This window comes from Nuphar pumila, chromosome 2 (assembly GCF_984573655.1).
Source record: "Nuphar pumila chromosome 2, dmNupPumi1.hap1.1, whole genome shotgun sequence".
Classification (NCBI taxonomy): Eukaryota; Viridiplantae; Streptophyta; class Magnoliopsida; order Nymphaeales; family Nymphaeaceae; genus Nuphar; species Nuphar pumila.
Genome location: NC_143250.1, coordinates 82,084,417 through 82,099,161, shown reverse-complemented (window position 1 = coordinate 82,099,161; position 14,745 = coordinate 82,084,417). Strand labels below are relative to the sequence as shown.

General features: G+C 37.0%; 1 protein-coding gene across 1 annotated transcript; it reads left to right on the top strand.

The window, feature by feature from the left end:
* The first annotated feature begins 1,606 nt into the window (after positions 1–1,606).
* LOC149845855 (beta-1,6-galactosyltransferase GALT31A-like) lies at positions 1,607–14,298 on the top strand. Its single transcript, XM_089989527.1, has 11 exons — positions 1,607–1,731; positions 3,563–3,668; positions 3,792–3,850; positions 4,069–4,280; positions 4,378–4,441; positions 4,594–4,666; positions 4,785–4,905; positions 4,986–5,073; positions 5,208–5,333; positions 5,401–5,510; positions 14,150–14,298. The coding sequence occupies exons 1-11, from the start codon at positions 1,607–1,609 to the stop codon at positions 14,296–14,298; spliced, it is 1,233 nt and encodes a 410-aa protein (XP_089845653.1).
* The last annotated feature ends 447 nt before the right edge of the window (positions 14,299–14,745 follow it).

Below are 14,745 nucleotides of genomic sequence, written 5' to 3'. Positions count from 1 at the left end.
GTGCTGTAATTCTTGGATTTTCTCATAATCCAAGATTGTAAATCACAATAAAAAACTTTCTCAAGGTTTGTGATACGTGAGAAAAGTGCAACACTTCTAAGTCCTGTTAGTCCGTGACCATGCAAACAGGACACAAATGTAAGGTCGAAATTTGGCAGCAGCAATTTTTTTTTAATCAAAGCAGCATTCTTTCCTTTTCATTTGCTGACAATATGTTTCGATTTTTTCAAAAGTCCAACCAGCAATCGAACAGCCCACCTGCATGGACTAAAACCATTCAATTTATTCATTATTTTTCTGAGGGGATGCTTGAATCTCAATCTTGATGACCCCACACAGCATCCGTCAATCGGCACGTAAGCATTGATTGGTTGGAGTAAAGAACAAATGTACAGATATACAATTGACTTTTTCTTAAAATATTAAATTATCCATCGTTTCAATTTTTTCTTTCCTTCCTCCAAAGGTTTGACAATAAAGACCAGGATTACCGGCACAGACATAACAAGGAACTAGTGTATCGTGAAAGAGAGCTCCTCGGCAGCCTTTTCGTGGAGGTCTCTTCCACTTTAGAGGAGTCCGACCACCCCCACGGGAACCATTTCAGTGAAAGAGAGGGGGGGGGGGGGGGTAAAACGTTGAAAACCAGTCCCTCTTTCTCCGAGATGGTGGGCTCTGCAAAAATGCATGAGTTGCATGCATTTTCATGAAAACCCTTCATTTTGAGTGACATGCAAACAGGCCCTAAATGTGGTTTTATATGAGCAATCTAGCAGAAAACACCATGCTTTTCACCTGCGATTGTTTTGGTGAATTTGACCTTATAAAAGATGCAATCCATATTAACACGATCTAAGATGCAATGCTTAACAAACAACCAAGTTCAGTGTCTCTATGGGATTAAATTAACTAGCACAGCATGTCCTATGATTTCTAATTAAACAGTATGACACAATAGATCATATATGTTACATTTCCTTTTTTAGATTTTGTACATCAAATACATCTTTATAATATGTGAAAATGATCAGCTACTGACATATACAAGTCGTAGCGTGTCGTGCGTCCTAGTCCGCATCGTGCCTTGTGTCCGTTAAGGCAATTATACCTTGCATATTAATACTATTTACTTATTTTTGGCACAATTTATTGTTTTCCTAAAATTAGTACTTCCAAAACAAACATTTCTTCTTCGTTTTTTTCAACGTTTAAAGCATTTTTTTCCAAAGGGTGAAGCGAGTAATGATGGGTGTGCTCCAAAGGGGGTACTACCAGTACTTTAAGTCGACATTGATGTTGGCCGCTTCCTTTTCCTTTTTCATTTCACCCATTGAAAGCAACGAGCTCGAGCTGGGGGATTCCAAGGAAAAGTCTGGCTCTGTAATGAAACGAAGAAATGAAATGACGGGGTAAACGTTTCTTGAAAATTGAATGCCACATTTCCCACGCCAAAAAAAGCTTGCAAACGCCGTTTGTTTTGAACCGGCCCTCATTGTTGCAAAAAAAATATGGTGAAAGTTGGCTGAACCAATTTGCAGTAGAACTGAACCAGAAACCAGAGTGAGCTCTCTTAGCTACTCCTTTCTTTTCTCTTCTTTTTTCCCTAATGGGGTTGCTTCTCGGAGGAAGGCATCAAAGGGGACCAGGTGGTGGTGGTGGTGGAATCAGCACCAGATGGCTCACTCTCTTCTGCATTTCTAGCTTCTGCTTCGGTGCTCTCATCTCCAACAGGTCTCTCTCTCTCTCTCTAGAAATTGTATGTGGGTGCTGTTTCTGTTGCTGGGTAATGGTTGTTTCACCTTTCCATTGTCGACATTTTCTGGTTTCTGCCTCTGGATTGAAGATGGAGCGCTTCGAATGCGGTTGTTCGATGAGATGTTTGGTGTTGTTTTGGAGGTTTTCTAAGGACATGCTTGTTACTTTTGCTGATTGAGTATTTGGAGTTCAATGTGGATCCTAATGTGTGTTGCTTTTTTGCCTTTTGAATAATTTTCTCACACCATATATCGAATGCTTGTGCTCTCTTTGGTTTAGTCTTCTGATTGCCTTGCTGAATCTTTGGCACTCTAGGGAGCAACCCAGCTTGTGGTTGTTGTCTTTGTCTTGATTTTTATGGTTTTGCTTGAGCTGATATGAACCAAGGAATATTACATTCAGAAACATGGATAGAGCTGAGAGACGATTCAATTCTTGGTGACGATGAAAATATGGTGCACATAGTTTTCATAAGATATTGGTGTTAAGACGCTCAACTATGGTTGTCCTACTAGTATGGTAGCACGTTCCCTCGGATTATGTCGATCTAAGCAGGTGATTTCAAGTTATGCCTGAGCGTCAACTTCCTCGTTAACAGAAGATGCGAAAGGAACTACGGTAATATTTGAATATCGAGTTCTTCTTTGTGAAATTATGTGAAATAAAAGTCCCCATTGCTAAGATTGATCTAGTTGCGCATGTCGAGTATGGGTTTTAGACAAATCAGTGGCGCCACCATCAGAAGATCTGTTCGCTTTCACAATGCGTGGATAATATTCCACTTTGTGCAACACGGCCATGTTTCATGTCACTTTTTCCCTTCTAGCAATCAGAGAGAAAACTGGGAAGAGTCCAGACCTTATACTGGTATACAATCACATAATTCTAGCTTTATTTGTATTATGGTAAGCAGTGAGCTGAGGAGAGAAGAAATACATGCTCTGTTGACATACACATTATGTGGGGTCAGAGCCACAGAGCTGAAGAAAACTGCATTTAGGCACGAAGAAAATGACTCACAAGACATCATCATGCTAGTAAACAGGCTATGATGCGGTTTCTCATATCCTGTATGGTGAAGGAATGGACATCCATGGCCGGCCACTCGCTTAAATTAAAGTCTAGAAGCAACCTAACCATCCTAGTCAAGTCTAAACTTGTGAATCTTTCCTTCGTGGTGACATGGAAAATAGAATATTTTAGGAGCTCAGGTTACTCTCACAGATATGTATTAGACTCTTCCATGTATGCCATAATGCAGCACCACATAAAACCGGTGTTTTTCCTGCAGGCAAAGGTCAGCAACAAGTAAACATTTTGGAAGAAGGGTGACATAAATCCTCAAGACTTCTGACTTTTTTTTCTTTTTCTTTTGAAGAAATCCTGTATAAATATAGTTAGTATCAGGTGCTTGCATTCGGTTTTTTGATGCATCACTTTAAATTTATTATTTATCTGATTGACTCTTGGAGTAAACACGATCAGGGAATTAAAATCTTTCGATTGGTGTAAGGTGTTTTTTTAAAGCATCCAGTCAGGCTCTAAGCATCCAGTCAGGCTCTTTGTCCATACAAATGTCATTGAAGGTCACCAGATTTCTGGAAGGGAGAATGCTTTTTAAGTTACATAATGGGATACGAATAATCAAATATGACACAACTGCATCTATTTGCACTTCCATTCAGAAATTGTTACTCCGTGCTTTTTGTTGTTCCAAATTTACCTTGATTTCTCACTGTGGTTTTTGACTATGCAGACGTTAAGCTCATTCCATCTTGATGCTAATGTAGATGGTTATTTCTTATAGGATTTGGAGTCTTCCTGATCCAGTCAAAATACATGAGAAGGCTGCATCTCTGAAGGATTATCAAGAGGGGGACCTCAACATTGTTGCGGACTGTGAGAATAAGAACGTAGGTCGATTTTAACAGATAAAAAAATCATGCCACATGTAGTACTTTTCACATTCACAATTCGAACATGAAAACATGATTACCTTACAAGGGTTCATCTGCTTCCTAATGTTTCAGAGGGAGACTTCTATCCGTGCCGGTGACATCCTTAATCAGGTTTCCAAGGCGCATGATGTGATCATGTAATTGCCCACATTGCTTATAAATATTGATTCTCTTGTCATATGCACTTTGCTTAGTGTGGTTACTGTTTAAAGAGTAATGTACTCTATGTCACTTGTTTTCTACATGCTGAACTTTCAGCAGTGATCCACCCTCCAGGATCTTTGTCCCAAGAATTTTAATCTCATGGTGCTAGATAAACATTTTTCTGAGTTAATGTGCATTGTGGTACTTTCAGGACTTTGGATAAAACAATCTCCACTTTAGAGATGCAACTGGCAGCAGCTAGGGCTGCACAAGCAAGCAATCTAAATGGATCTCCTGCGGTTGTGAACAAAGGAGCTGAAACTCCAAGAGAACGTCTGAAGGTTTTCTTTGTAATGGGTATCGTCACTGCATTCAGCAGTCGGAAGCGTCGGGACTCTATCAGAGAGACATGGATGCCGCAAGGTGTCTATCATTACCATAGAAGTTTATGTACACAGATGACTGTGGAAGACTTGTTCTGATTTTCATTTTTTATTGTGATGAATTATTTTTTTTATAGGGGTGAAACTTAAACAATTAGAAAAAGAAAAAGGAATCATCATACGGTTCGTTATCGGCCACAGGTATATCTTATCCTATGGCAAAATCATATCGATATTTTAGAAAAGCTAATCTATTAACCAATTTGAAAAGCCTTCTTCTGTACTTTAATGTTCCAACTCTTTGTCAATTTGCTTGTAGTTCTGACTAACAGTTGCAAACTCTTTGCATCTAGTGCAACTCCTGGAGGTGTTCTGGATCGTGCTATTAATGCAGAGGATGAGCAGCACCAGGATTTCTTAAGATTGGTGTGTCCAAACTTTTTCTGTTCACAATAAAGTGTATAGGCCATGTCTGTAATTTCGAGCTTTATTGAATTAATTGAATTCAGAGCTATTATTAAGGTTTTCACCATTCCTTGTGCAGAACCATGTAGAAGGTTACCATGAGTTATCTGCCAAGACTCAAATATACTTTTCGACAGCAGTAGCAAAGTGGGATGCTGATTTCTTCATCAAAGTTGATGATGATGTGCATGTCAACCCAGGTTGGTTTTTCTACTACCATGCTGTACTTTTATTTCATATATGTGACAACAGAACAAAAATGTCTTTGTGGAGATTTCAGGTATGATAGCTTCTACTCTGATGCGCCATCGGTCAAAACCACGTGTTTATATAGGCTGTATGAAGTCTGGGCCTGTCCTAGCACAAAAGTAAGATCGGGTTTGTTCTTCTTAGAGAAAAGCCGATTTATTCTTATTAGAAAAGTAGTTTATCTTAATATTGGAGCTGCATTTATTCTTGCTTTTGTGAATGAAAGCTGAAGGAACTTGATGTATATACATAGGGGGGTGAAGTATCATGAACCAGAATACTGGAAATTTGGTGAGGAGGGAAACAAATATTTCAGACATGCAACTGGACAGTTGTATGCAATCTCTAAAGATTTGGCAACCTACATATCCATCAACAGGTAGTCACTTTTTATTCTGTGATTGACATTAAAAATGTATCAATAATATTATACAAACATTTTGCAGGCCTATCCTGCATAAATATGCAAATGAAGATGTGTCTCTTGGTTCTTGGTTTATTGGCATAGATGTGGAGCATATTGATGATCGAAACCTCTGCTGTGGAACACCACCAGGTCCTTTATCTCTTAAAACTGCAACATTTATATTTAACTTATACAATGTTTGATGCTCTGTTTGTCTTCTTTCGACAATGGCAACATTCACTTACTATCTCATTATGGCGAACAACAACTTTCTGCTTTCATATTTTTGCTGGAAAGCTTCTGTATCATGCAGAACCATGCACTTGTATCATTGGGTATTCCTTCTAAAAAAGGTGGTTCTTGTTTTCAAGTGATAGAATTGTCAATAAACTGATGGATAGTGCAGACAACAAAAAGGAAACGAATAGTAAACTCACCTGAATTGAAACATCAAACTTTCCAGGCTGTCAACCAGGAAAGTATCCTATTCCTCTGTAAGACCAAATTATAGGCCCCTATTGCCTAGGCTATTCTGTCAATTCCCGTATGTTACTTTTATCTTTTTGATACAAAAGGGTATATCAATTTTTCATTTGCTGGTTTCTTTAAATGTCCTTTTTTACAGTTTTCTTCTTGCCAAGTGTTTCTATATGTGGTCCCTACAATTCAAAATTTGATCATGTTTCTATCCTCCAGCCATGACAAATGGAAGAGCCTGTAGGAAGCATGGTGATGCAACTCAGTTGCATGGTTCTTCTATTTGGGGCATCCTCCCTCTCTAGATTCATGTTCTGGTGAACGAGGTGCCAATTCATTCTCCTGTAGGACTCCCAACCAAATTGAAATTGCTCCACTCAATTGTATGCTTATAGTCAATAAATAAACACTTTGTTTTGCATCAAACTCATATTTTGTATTTAGGACCTTCTGTTGGTATCTACAATGAAGTCTAGATTATGATTGCTTTTGAGGCATGAGATGTATGCCAAAATTTACATTCATTATATGCGTGTACTAGAGAAGTATTATACGTTTTCAAATAAATGAACAATAAGTACCCAAAAGATTAATATATGTAACACATAAGCCATAGGTTGAATGTTTTCGATTATTGGTGAAGCAGTATGAGAATCAGAATAGGGAAGCTGTTATTTCAATTTTTCAGAAGATTCAGGAAGCCAGAAACAAGTAAGAAGCGATGGAGGAAACATTTAATGAGTGATATGTGGGATTATTTGAAAGAAAATACAATATGTATGTGAAATACTGACAAGTTAAAAAATGTAAAAAGAAAAAGGTTTTACAAACTGAAGATCACAGTCAATAACTATATTAACCTATTCGAAAATCTCCAGATCACTTATTTAAGAGAATTACGGAAATGTACATTTATGTACAGGATATTTAAAATCAATAACTTAATAAGCTGAATTTAGACACCAAAAACTGAAATAATAAATACTTTACATAATTTATAACATATATTACAAATATAAGAAACTTCCACTAAGCCTAGTCACAGTCTGCTATTATATAATACTTGAATATTAAAAAAGCAATCTTAAAGATAGAGTTTTAAAGATCCATACTTGTGATGATATGATATTCAATTCCTAATCTAAAGCAAAAAATCATGTGATCTAAAAGGCAAGCTTATGAAGCAATAACAAAATACATCTATATCATCTCAACTTAAAAAAAAGTTGATCTAACATCCAGAGAGCATCATTATCATTTTACAGAAACTATATTAGTATTTTTCAAAGTAACTATGGTTGTTTCCCTCAGTGATCGGAATTGCTCTCAATCTGTAACTCATAGTGCTTTTAAGCTATTGTCAAGTAAACTGCTTGAAGCTGAAAGTATGGGATAACTTGAGAGAAGAATCTAGGGCCTCTTCAGCATGTCACATGCCTCTCACAGCTTGCTTTGAATCTAGTATCCAGGGTCTCATGGGTGTTCTCAAATTTGGTGTCCTTTCGCCAATTTCAATTTGAGCCACAATACCTCCTAACAAGTGGGTCTTTAACAGACCCCTTCCATACAGCTGACCATTGTCTTGAATATTCCAAGTTCAAGGTCATCCAGCAATCCCACATTTTGTCACATTCAGTCTGCATCATCTTGGATCATGTTTTTTCGACGAAAAAACATATTTGTATGAGCCGGGAAAAACTGATACCTTCATAGCCATTGATTTTGGATCACCGGAAAAACCTGTATACAGGTCAGATCCCGGTGATCCAAAAGCGGGTACCCACTAAACAAAACCTATAGATCACATCCGGGGTGTTAGATGTGAGAAAAAACACTAAAAACTATGATTTTTGAAGGGACCTAACGGGGCAGAACGAGAAAGTGGGGCAGAACCAGCGCATTACTCATATATATATATATAACTCTCCTACATTAGGTTAAAAGGCGTCCCTATATATTCTTTTGAACATTTTCAGTTATGAAGAATGTTGTTTGTTAAAATGTAACATGTAAATACATATAATATATATATATATATATATATTATTTTAGATTTTTTATTCTTTTATTTTCATTTTCTTTATTTTTATTTTTTTTCTAGTTCACTTTGAACTAGATGGTCAAGATCTCGTTAGATCTTGACCATTCCTATAGCGGTTGGACCTAGTCCAACGACTACAAATAGAGTTGTTGGAGGACTAGGTCCAACGACTCTTAGGAAGAGCTCCTTAAGAGCTCTTTCCCGCCTCACTCTACTTCTAGGGGTGATCCCCTCCTTTGTAAAGCAATGCTTCTTAAGCATTTTTGTGTATAAATAAATTATTATTTATTTCAAGTGTTCTTTCATTTATACCCTTTCAAGGGTCATGCTTGTAGTGTCTCTAATAGACACATGTTTATGAGTTGTTTGTGCATTTGTGGAAGACCACCATTTTATTACATGGTATCAGAGCCACGAAGACCTTAGATCTTGAAGTGCTTTCACCTCGATTTCTGTGTCTCATTTGCAAAAAGTGTTTCATGACCTTGTTCTTGGCTCAAGAAGATTTGTTTGAAGAAAGGACTTGTGCTACAAAAAATGGTTTTGTATCCTCTCTCTTATTCTCTATCATCTCTTTTATTCTTTTGTCTATTCTTTTTTTTTCTCCTCTCATCTATTCATTTCTTACCCTTGTAAAAGATGGATGACAATGATAAGATCACCATCATACCCATGAAACTAAATGATACTAATTATCTAATGTGGGTTTTGATTATAAAGCACTACATTTGAGGAAAAAGATTATGGGGTATAGTGGATGGTTCCGATTCGGAACTTAAACTATCCCTTACCAAGAAACAGGGTGATAAAGAGGTTCTTCCAACGAAAGAAGAGAAGAGCAAGGCGTTAGCCACTTATGAAAAAAAATGGAAAGAGTGGAGGATAGGGCATGCAAAAATTATGTCATGGCTAATTAATAGCGTAGACATTAAAAAATACCCTAGTCTTGCTAAGTTTGAGCGTGCCGATAAGGCTTGGGAATACCTTAAAAATATGTATTCCCTTAAAGATATTACACGTGTGCAATTTACAAGACAAAGTTCGAACAATGACTCAAAAAGATAAATCTATTCGAGAATATTACAATGAGTTGTTTGAACTTTAGGAAGAGCTGGCTCTTCTTGAGCCCAAATGGCATTGTTCCAAAGATATCGAGCTTCATCAAAAGCAACTCGATATGGAACATTTCTATCAATTTATGAATGGTCCAAGGTCGGAGTGTGAATCCACCAAATTGACCCTTTTACATGGTGAAAAAATCCCTTTTATTGTTGATACTATAGAAGAGCTCACTATGGAGGAAAATAAACTTAAAAAAAGTACTCCAAAAGTTGATAATGACTCTGTTCTAGCTGTGTCTAGATCGGAGAATCATACTCGCACTTACAAGCCGCCTCATTTTGGAAGGCAAAATAGTGACTTTGACAAAAGAAAAGTTATTTGTCATCATTGTCATGAACTGGGGCACTACAAGCCTTAATGTCCAAAGTTAAAAAGAAGAGAAGAAAAAAGAGTTGCATTTGTTGAATCTGAGTCAAAAGATAAAGATGCACTATGTATCTATGACTCAATTGATGAAAATTCTTCAACCTCTTCTCAAAGAGATCCTCCTCAACTGAAGCCTCAACTGGAGCAGTTGTTGCATCCTTCTCCGGTACAGGTAACTTTTCTTGGCTTTTAGATTATGGTGCTTCTTTTCACATGACCCCAAATGTCAATAGTCAATACGAATGTCTTAAAAATAACTTAAGTGTGTCAAAGGTTTTTACAGCTGATGGCATATCTCTTGAAATAAAAGGAGTAGAATGTTTTGAAAATTTTCAAAAATCAATTTTTTTATTCCAAAAGTTAGATATATCTCTAAACTAAATTTGAATTTCTTATCGGTCTCGCAAATATCTGACTATGGATGTAATATCTCATTCTCTTCTTATGGTTGTTGGGTACATGATCGCTAGTGAGGGAAGCTGATTCAGGAAGGCCATAGAGAAGGAGGACTCTATTACATGGAATTTTTGGAATTTCCCAAGAATGCATTTTGAAGTTAGAATTAGATTCATGGCACAAAAGACTTGGCCATCCTCAATTGTCTAAAATTCAATATTTTTTAAGTTTGAAAAAAAAATTTAATTCTGAAATTTTTTCTTGTAAAGATTGCATTCTTGGCAAAATAAAAAAGTTAGCGTTTCTTAGTAGAACTTTTGTTTCTTCACTACCACTTGAGTTAATACATTCGGATGTTTGGGTCTCGCACCAGTTATTTCCAAAGGTGATTATGCATATTATGTCATTTTTGTTGATGACTTTTCTAGACATACGCAGATTTATTTTCTTAAAGATAAATTTGAAGTTTTCATTAACTTTCAAATATTTGATAAAATGGTTAAAAATAAGTTTCAGAATGATATTTTCATTTTTCGCACTGATTCAAGGAGAGAGTTTATGTCTAAAGAATTCAAACACTATCTCAATTTATATGGCATTACAGATCAAAGATCATGTCCAGAAACTCCACAATAGAATAGCATAGCCGAATGTAAACATCCGCACATTATGAAAACTACTAGGACCTTGCTAATTGCAAATCAGGTTTCAAAAAGTTTTTGGGTTGAAGCGGTCCTAACTGCCACCTACTTCATCAATAGGATGCCATCTTCCTCATTAAAGAATCTAATTCCAATAGAAAAACTTGTTAAGTTAGCTTCATATTATTCTAGGTTAAGAGTTGTCACAGGGACTTGGCCAATTGGGTGCCGCACCCGCGTCGACGCGACACGGGTGAGGTCAACTTGACCCTGGGTGCGGTCCAGAGTTACCAGTCGAGGAAGCGGGAGCGGGAAGCGATACGGGAAGCGGGAAGCGAGGCACTTTCAAAAATTTAGGAAGCGGGGAAGCGTGGGACCACTTAGAAGAAAATTTCGAACCGTCTCGGAAACGACTTAGGAAGCGAACCAGAAGCGACCTAGGAAGCGAACTGGAAGCGAGGGGGAAGCGGGAAAAATGAAAAAATGGGGAAGCGAGGGGGAAGCGTGGGGGAAGCGCGCTTCCCAAAAAAGGGGGACGCTTCGGAAGCGCGACGTTTCGCGCTTCCGAAGCGCGCTTCCCCTTTTGCCTAGGCGCTTCCGGTAACTCTGGTGCGGTCAACGCACCCAGGGTCATTTATGTCCGACTTTATATATATATATATATATATATATATATATATATATATATATATATATATATATATATATATATATATATATATATTGTCGCACCCCCGCACCCATGTGACAGGTTAAGAGTCTTTTGATGCAAATGTTTTGTTTTCACCAACAAAAATGACAAACTCTCTCCTCGTGAAATCCCATGTGGCTTTTTAGGATATGCTGATAATAAAAAGGCTACAAGTGTTTCGACTTTCAAAATGAAAAATTATATGTCAAGAAATGTATCTTTTTTGAAAAAAGAAAGCTTCTTTGAAATTGAAAAATCCAAGGATGTTACCGAATATTCATTTTTAATTGATCTAACTTCGAAATCCAATGAATGTGACCTTGACAATGATCAAAGTCCTATTGCTGTTGAAAATGATGATGATAATGGAGAGCAAATTCATATGGATATTAGTCTACAATATTTAAGACGTAGAGAGCAAAATCTTCCATGTGCATTAGAAAAATACTTCGAAGTTTTACCTAGAAAGACGTCTAGAATTTCTAGACCTCCAGGAAAATTTGTGTCTTACGAATCTTTTTCACCCACACATAGGGCAGCCATTGCATTAATACAATCATATGTTGAACCATCATCATATTCTCAAGCCAAAAATCATATAGAATGGATAAATGTCATGAATACAGAATTGGATGCATTAGAAAAGGCCAACACCTGGACCATCCAAGATATTCCTCTAGGTAAGAAACTTATAGGCTATAGGTGGGTATACAAAGTCAAAACAAAAAGTGATAGAATCTGGAAAGGTATAAGGTCCGTCTAGTGGAAAAAAGATATGCTCAAGAGTATGACATCGATTATAAAGAAACATTCTCTTCTGTGACCCGTATGACCACTGTCAGAACTTTAATAGCCTTGGCCTCCATTAGAAAATGGACTATTTTTCAATTAGATGTTAAAAATGTTTTCCTGAATGAGAATCTCATTGAAGAAGTATACATGAAAGCCCCACCTGGTATTATTATTCCTAAGGGTAAAGCTCTTCGTCTAGAAAAAGCTCTCTATGGTCTTAAACAGACTCCAAAAGCCTGGTATAACAAATTTAGTCATGTTATGCTTGATATTGATTTTCAACCTTGTTTAACTGACACTGCTTTGTTTATTAATAAATTTGATGCAGGCATCATTATTCTCCTTCTATACGTGGATGATATGATCATCATCGACGAAGACAAACTGAGAATTGCAAATATCAAAACTCTTCTTAAAACTCACTTTGAAATGACTGACTTATGTTTATTAAGATATTTTTTAGGCATTGAAGTTGCTTATTCCTCCCGTGGGTATTTGATATCTCAATCTAAACTTGTTTTTGATATTATTTCTAGGTCTAAAATTACAAATAATAAGAAAGTCGACACTCTAAAAGTTGTCAATGTTAAAATGAAGATTGATGATGAAGAACTTCTTGATGATCCTACTTCTTACAGACAACTTATTAGAGCCCTTTCTTATCTTTCTATTACTAGGTCAAATATAACACATGTTTTTGTCTGCTTCATCGTCTTTAAATTTAATTACATATACGGATACTAACTGGGAAGATGATCTCAATAATAGGCACTCAACCACTGGTTTTTGTTAGTTTTTAGGTGAATCATTGATTTCGTAGAGGTGCAAGAAGTAGCAAAAGGTCTCTCTTTCCTCCACCAAAACTGAATACAGAACCATGACAACCACTACTATAGAAGTTGTTTGACTCAAACGATTGCTAGTAGATATGGGGACTGAAGCGATGCAAGCTTCAAAAATGTGTTATGATAACAAAAGTGCCATCTAGATTGCAAGCAACCGGACGTTCCATGAGTGCACCAAACACATTGAGATGAACTGTCACTATGTCAGAGATAAATGCTTACATGGGACCATTGATTTGCCATATGTTACATCTGAATATCAATTAGCAGACTTCTTCACAAAGCCTCTCGCTGCTCCCAGATTTCACTTTCTCTTAGACAAACTTTCGCTCATTGTACCGTAAGTTTGAGGGGGAGTGTTAAAATGTAACATGTAAATACATATATAATATATATATATATTATTTTTATAATATATATTATATATTTATATTTTTTTATTCTTTTTCATTTTCTTTATCTTTGTTTTTTTTCTAGTTCACTTTGAACTAGATGGTCAAGATCTTGTTAGATCTTGACCATTCCTATAGTCGTTGGACCTACAAATAGAGCCGTTGGAGGACTAGGTCCAACGACTCTTAGGAAGAGCTCTTTCCTGCCTCACTCTACTTGTATATATAGGGGTGAACCCCTCCTTTGTAAAGCAATGCTTCTTAAGTATTTTTGTGTATGAATAAATTATTATTTATTTCAAGTGTTCTTCCATTTATACCCTTTCAAGGGTCATGCTTGTAGTGTTTCCAATAGACTCATGTTTATGAGTTGTTTGTGCATTTGTGGAAGACCACCATTTCATTATATTGTAGTCCATCAATAGGGTGTAAACAACTCTTGCACTAGGCTGTTCAGGCTTGCTTGAGTCATTGCAAAGATTGACTTGGTTTGAGGATCATTACTTGCAGTATGACTCAGTAGGGAGGGGGTGGACAACGAGCTTAGTAGCTTGAGTAGGGCTCAGTTAAAGCTTGGCTCAAGCTCATTTATTTATTAAACAAGCTGATCTCAAGATTAAACATAAATTTGCTTAGATTAAGTGAACACAAGATTTAGGGCAATATAAGTTGTGCTTACTTAGAATTATATATTTATAAAATTCTATTTTATTTATGGCACAACACTTATATTTAGTGCAGTGTTTGATTGATTGGCTGTGAAAACAGTGGCAGGTTTGAGCCCCCCTCTTGTCTTGCATGGTTTTCAATTTTTTTAGCATATTTGGTTTGATCTTAGCTGGAGCTGAGCTTCAAGCTGGCCATCAGAATCTCTCTCTCTCTCTCTCTCTCTCTCTCTCTCTCTCTCTCTGCAAGCGTACACACACACACAAACAAACAAAAACATGCATGTGCAGGAGCACACTTGGCAATGCACTGAGGTAGTTTAGTATGAACTAACTATTTTTTTTTTGGGCATGCATGTAGATTGTGAATGGAAGGCCCAAGCTGGGAATCCTTGTGCCGCTTCATTTGATTGGAGCTGCAGTGGCATTTGCAGATCTGTTGAGAGGATGCAAGAGGTGCACGATCGCTGTGGCGAGGGCGAGGGAGCTATTTGGAATGCCATCTTGTGAAACTCATCTCTCATATTGGTTACTACTTTATGCGGAACATGTTGAAATATAGAAGCAATAACTGGTGCCAATTTTTGGGAAAAATTTGGTCTGCATGATCCTCTATCCGGACACCACATATCCTTCATTCCTCTCTGTTGCTTGGCTTTTCACCACCTTTGCTTGTCTATCCCCTTTATGGCAGCTGTTGTACAATAGATTTGCGTGGGAAGGATGAGGTGTTTAGTTTTACTTGGTGCCCACGTCCTCTTGACGTTGAATTGGACAAATTTTGTAGTGCCAAGTCAGAAGGTAAATCATATTTTTTCTTTCATATTAATATATTGCGAGTTTTGATGCAAATAATCTTGATATAGTGTTGGACATTTCTTTGCACACACACACACACAGTAGCTTTGAGGTACTATGCTGGGAGCTTTACCTTCATTGACTCTCTTCAACTTAACC

Coding starts and splice junctions, on each gene's coding strand:
- LOC149845855 (XM_089989527.1), top strand. CDS start 1,607: ATGGGGTTGCTTCTCGGAGGAAGGCATCAAAGGGGACCAGGTGGTGGT. Junction 4,281..4,377: donor AGAGACATGGATGCCGCAAG/GTGTCTATCATT, acceptor TTTTTTTTATAG/GGGTGAAACTTAAACAATTA. Junction 5,074..5,207: donor GGGCCTGTCCTAGCACAAAA/GTAAGATCGGGT, acceptor GTATATACATAG/GGGGGTGAAGTATCATGAAC.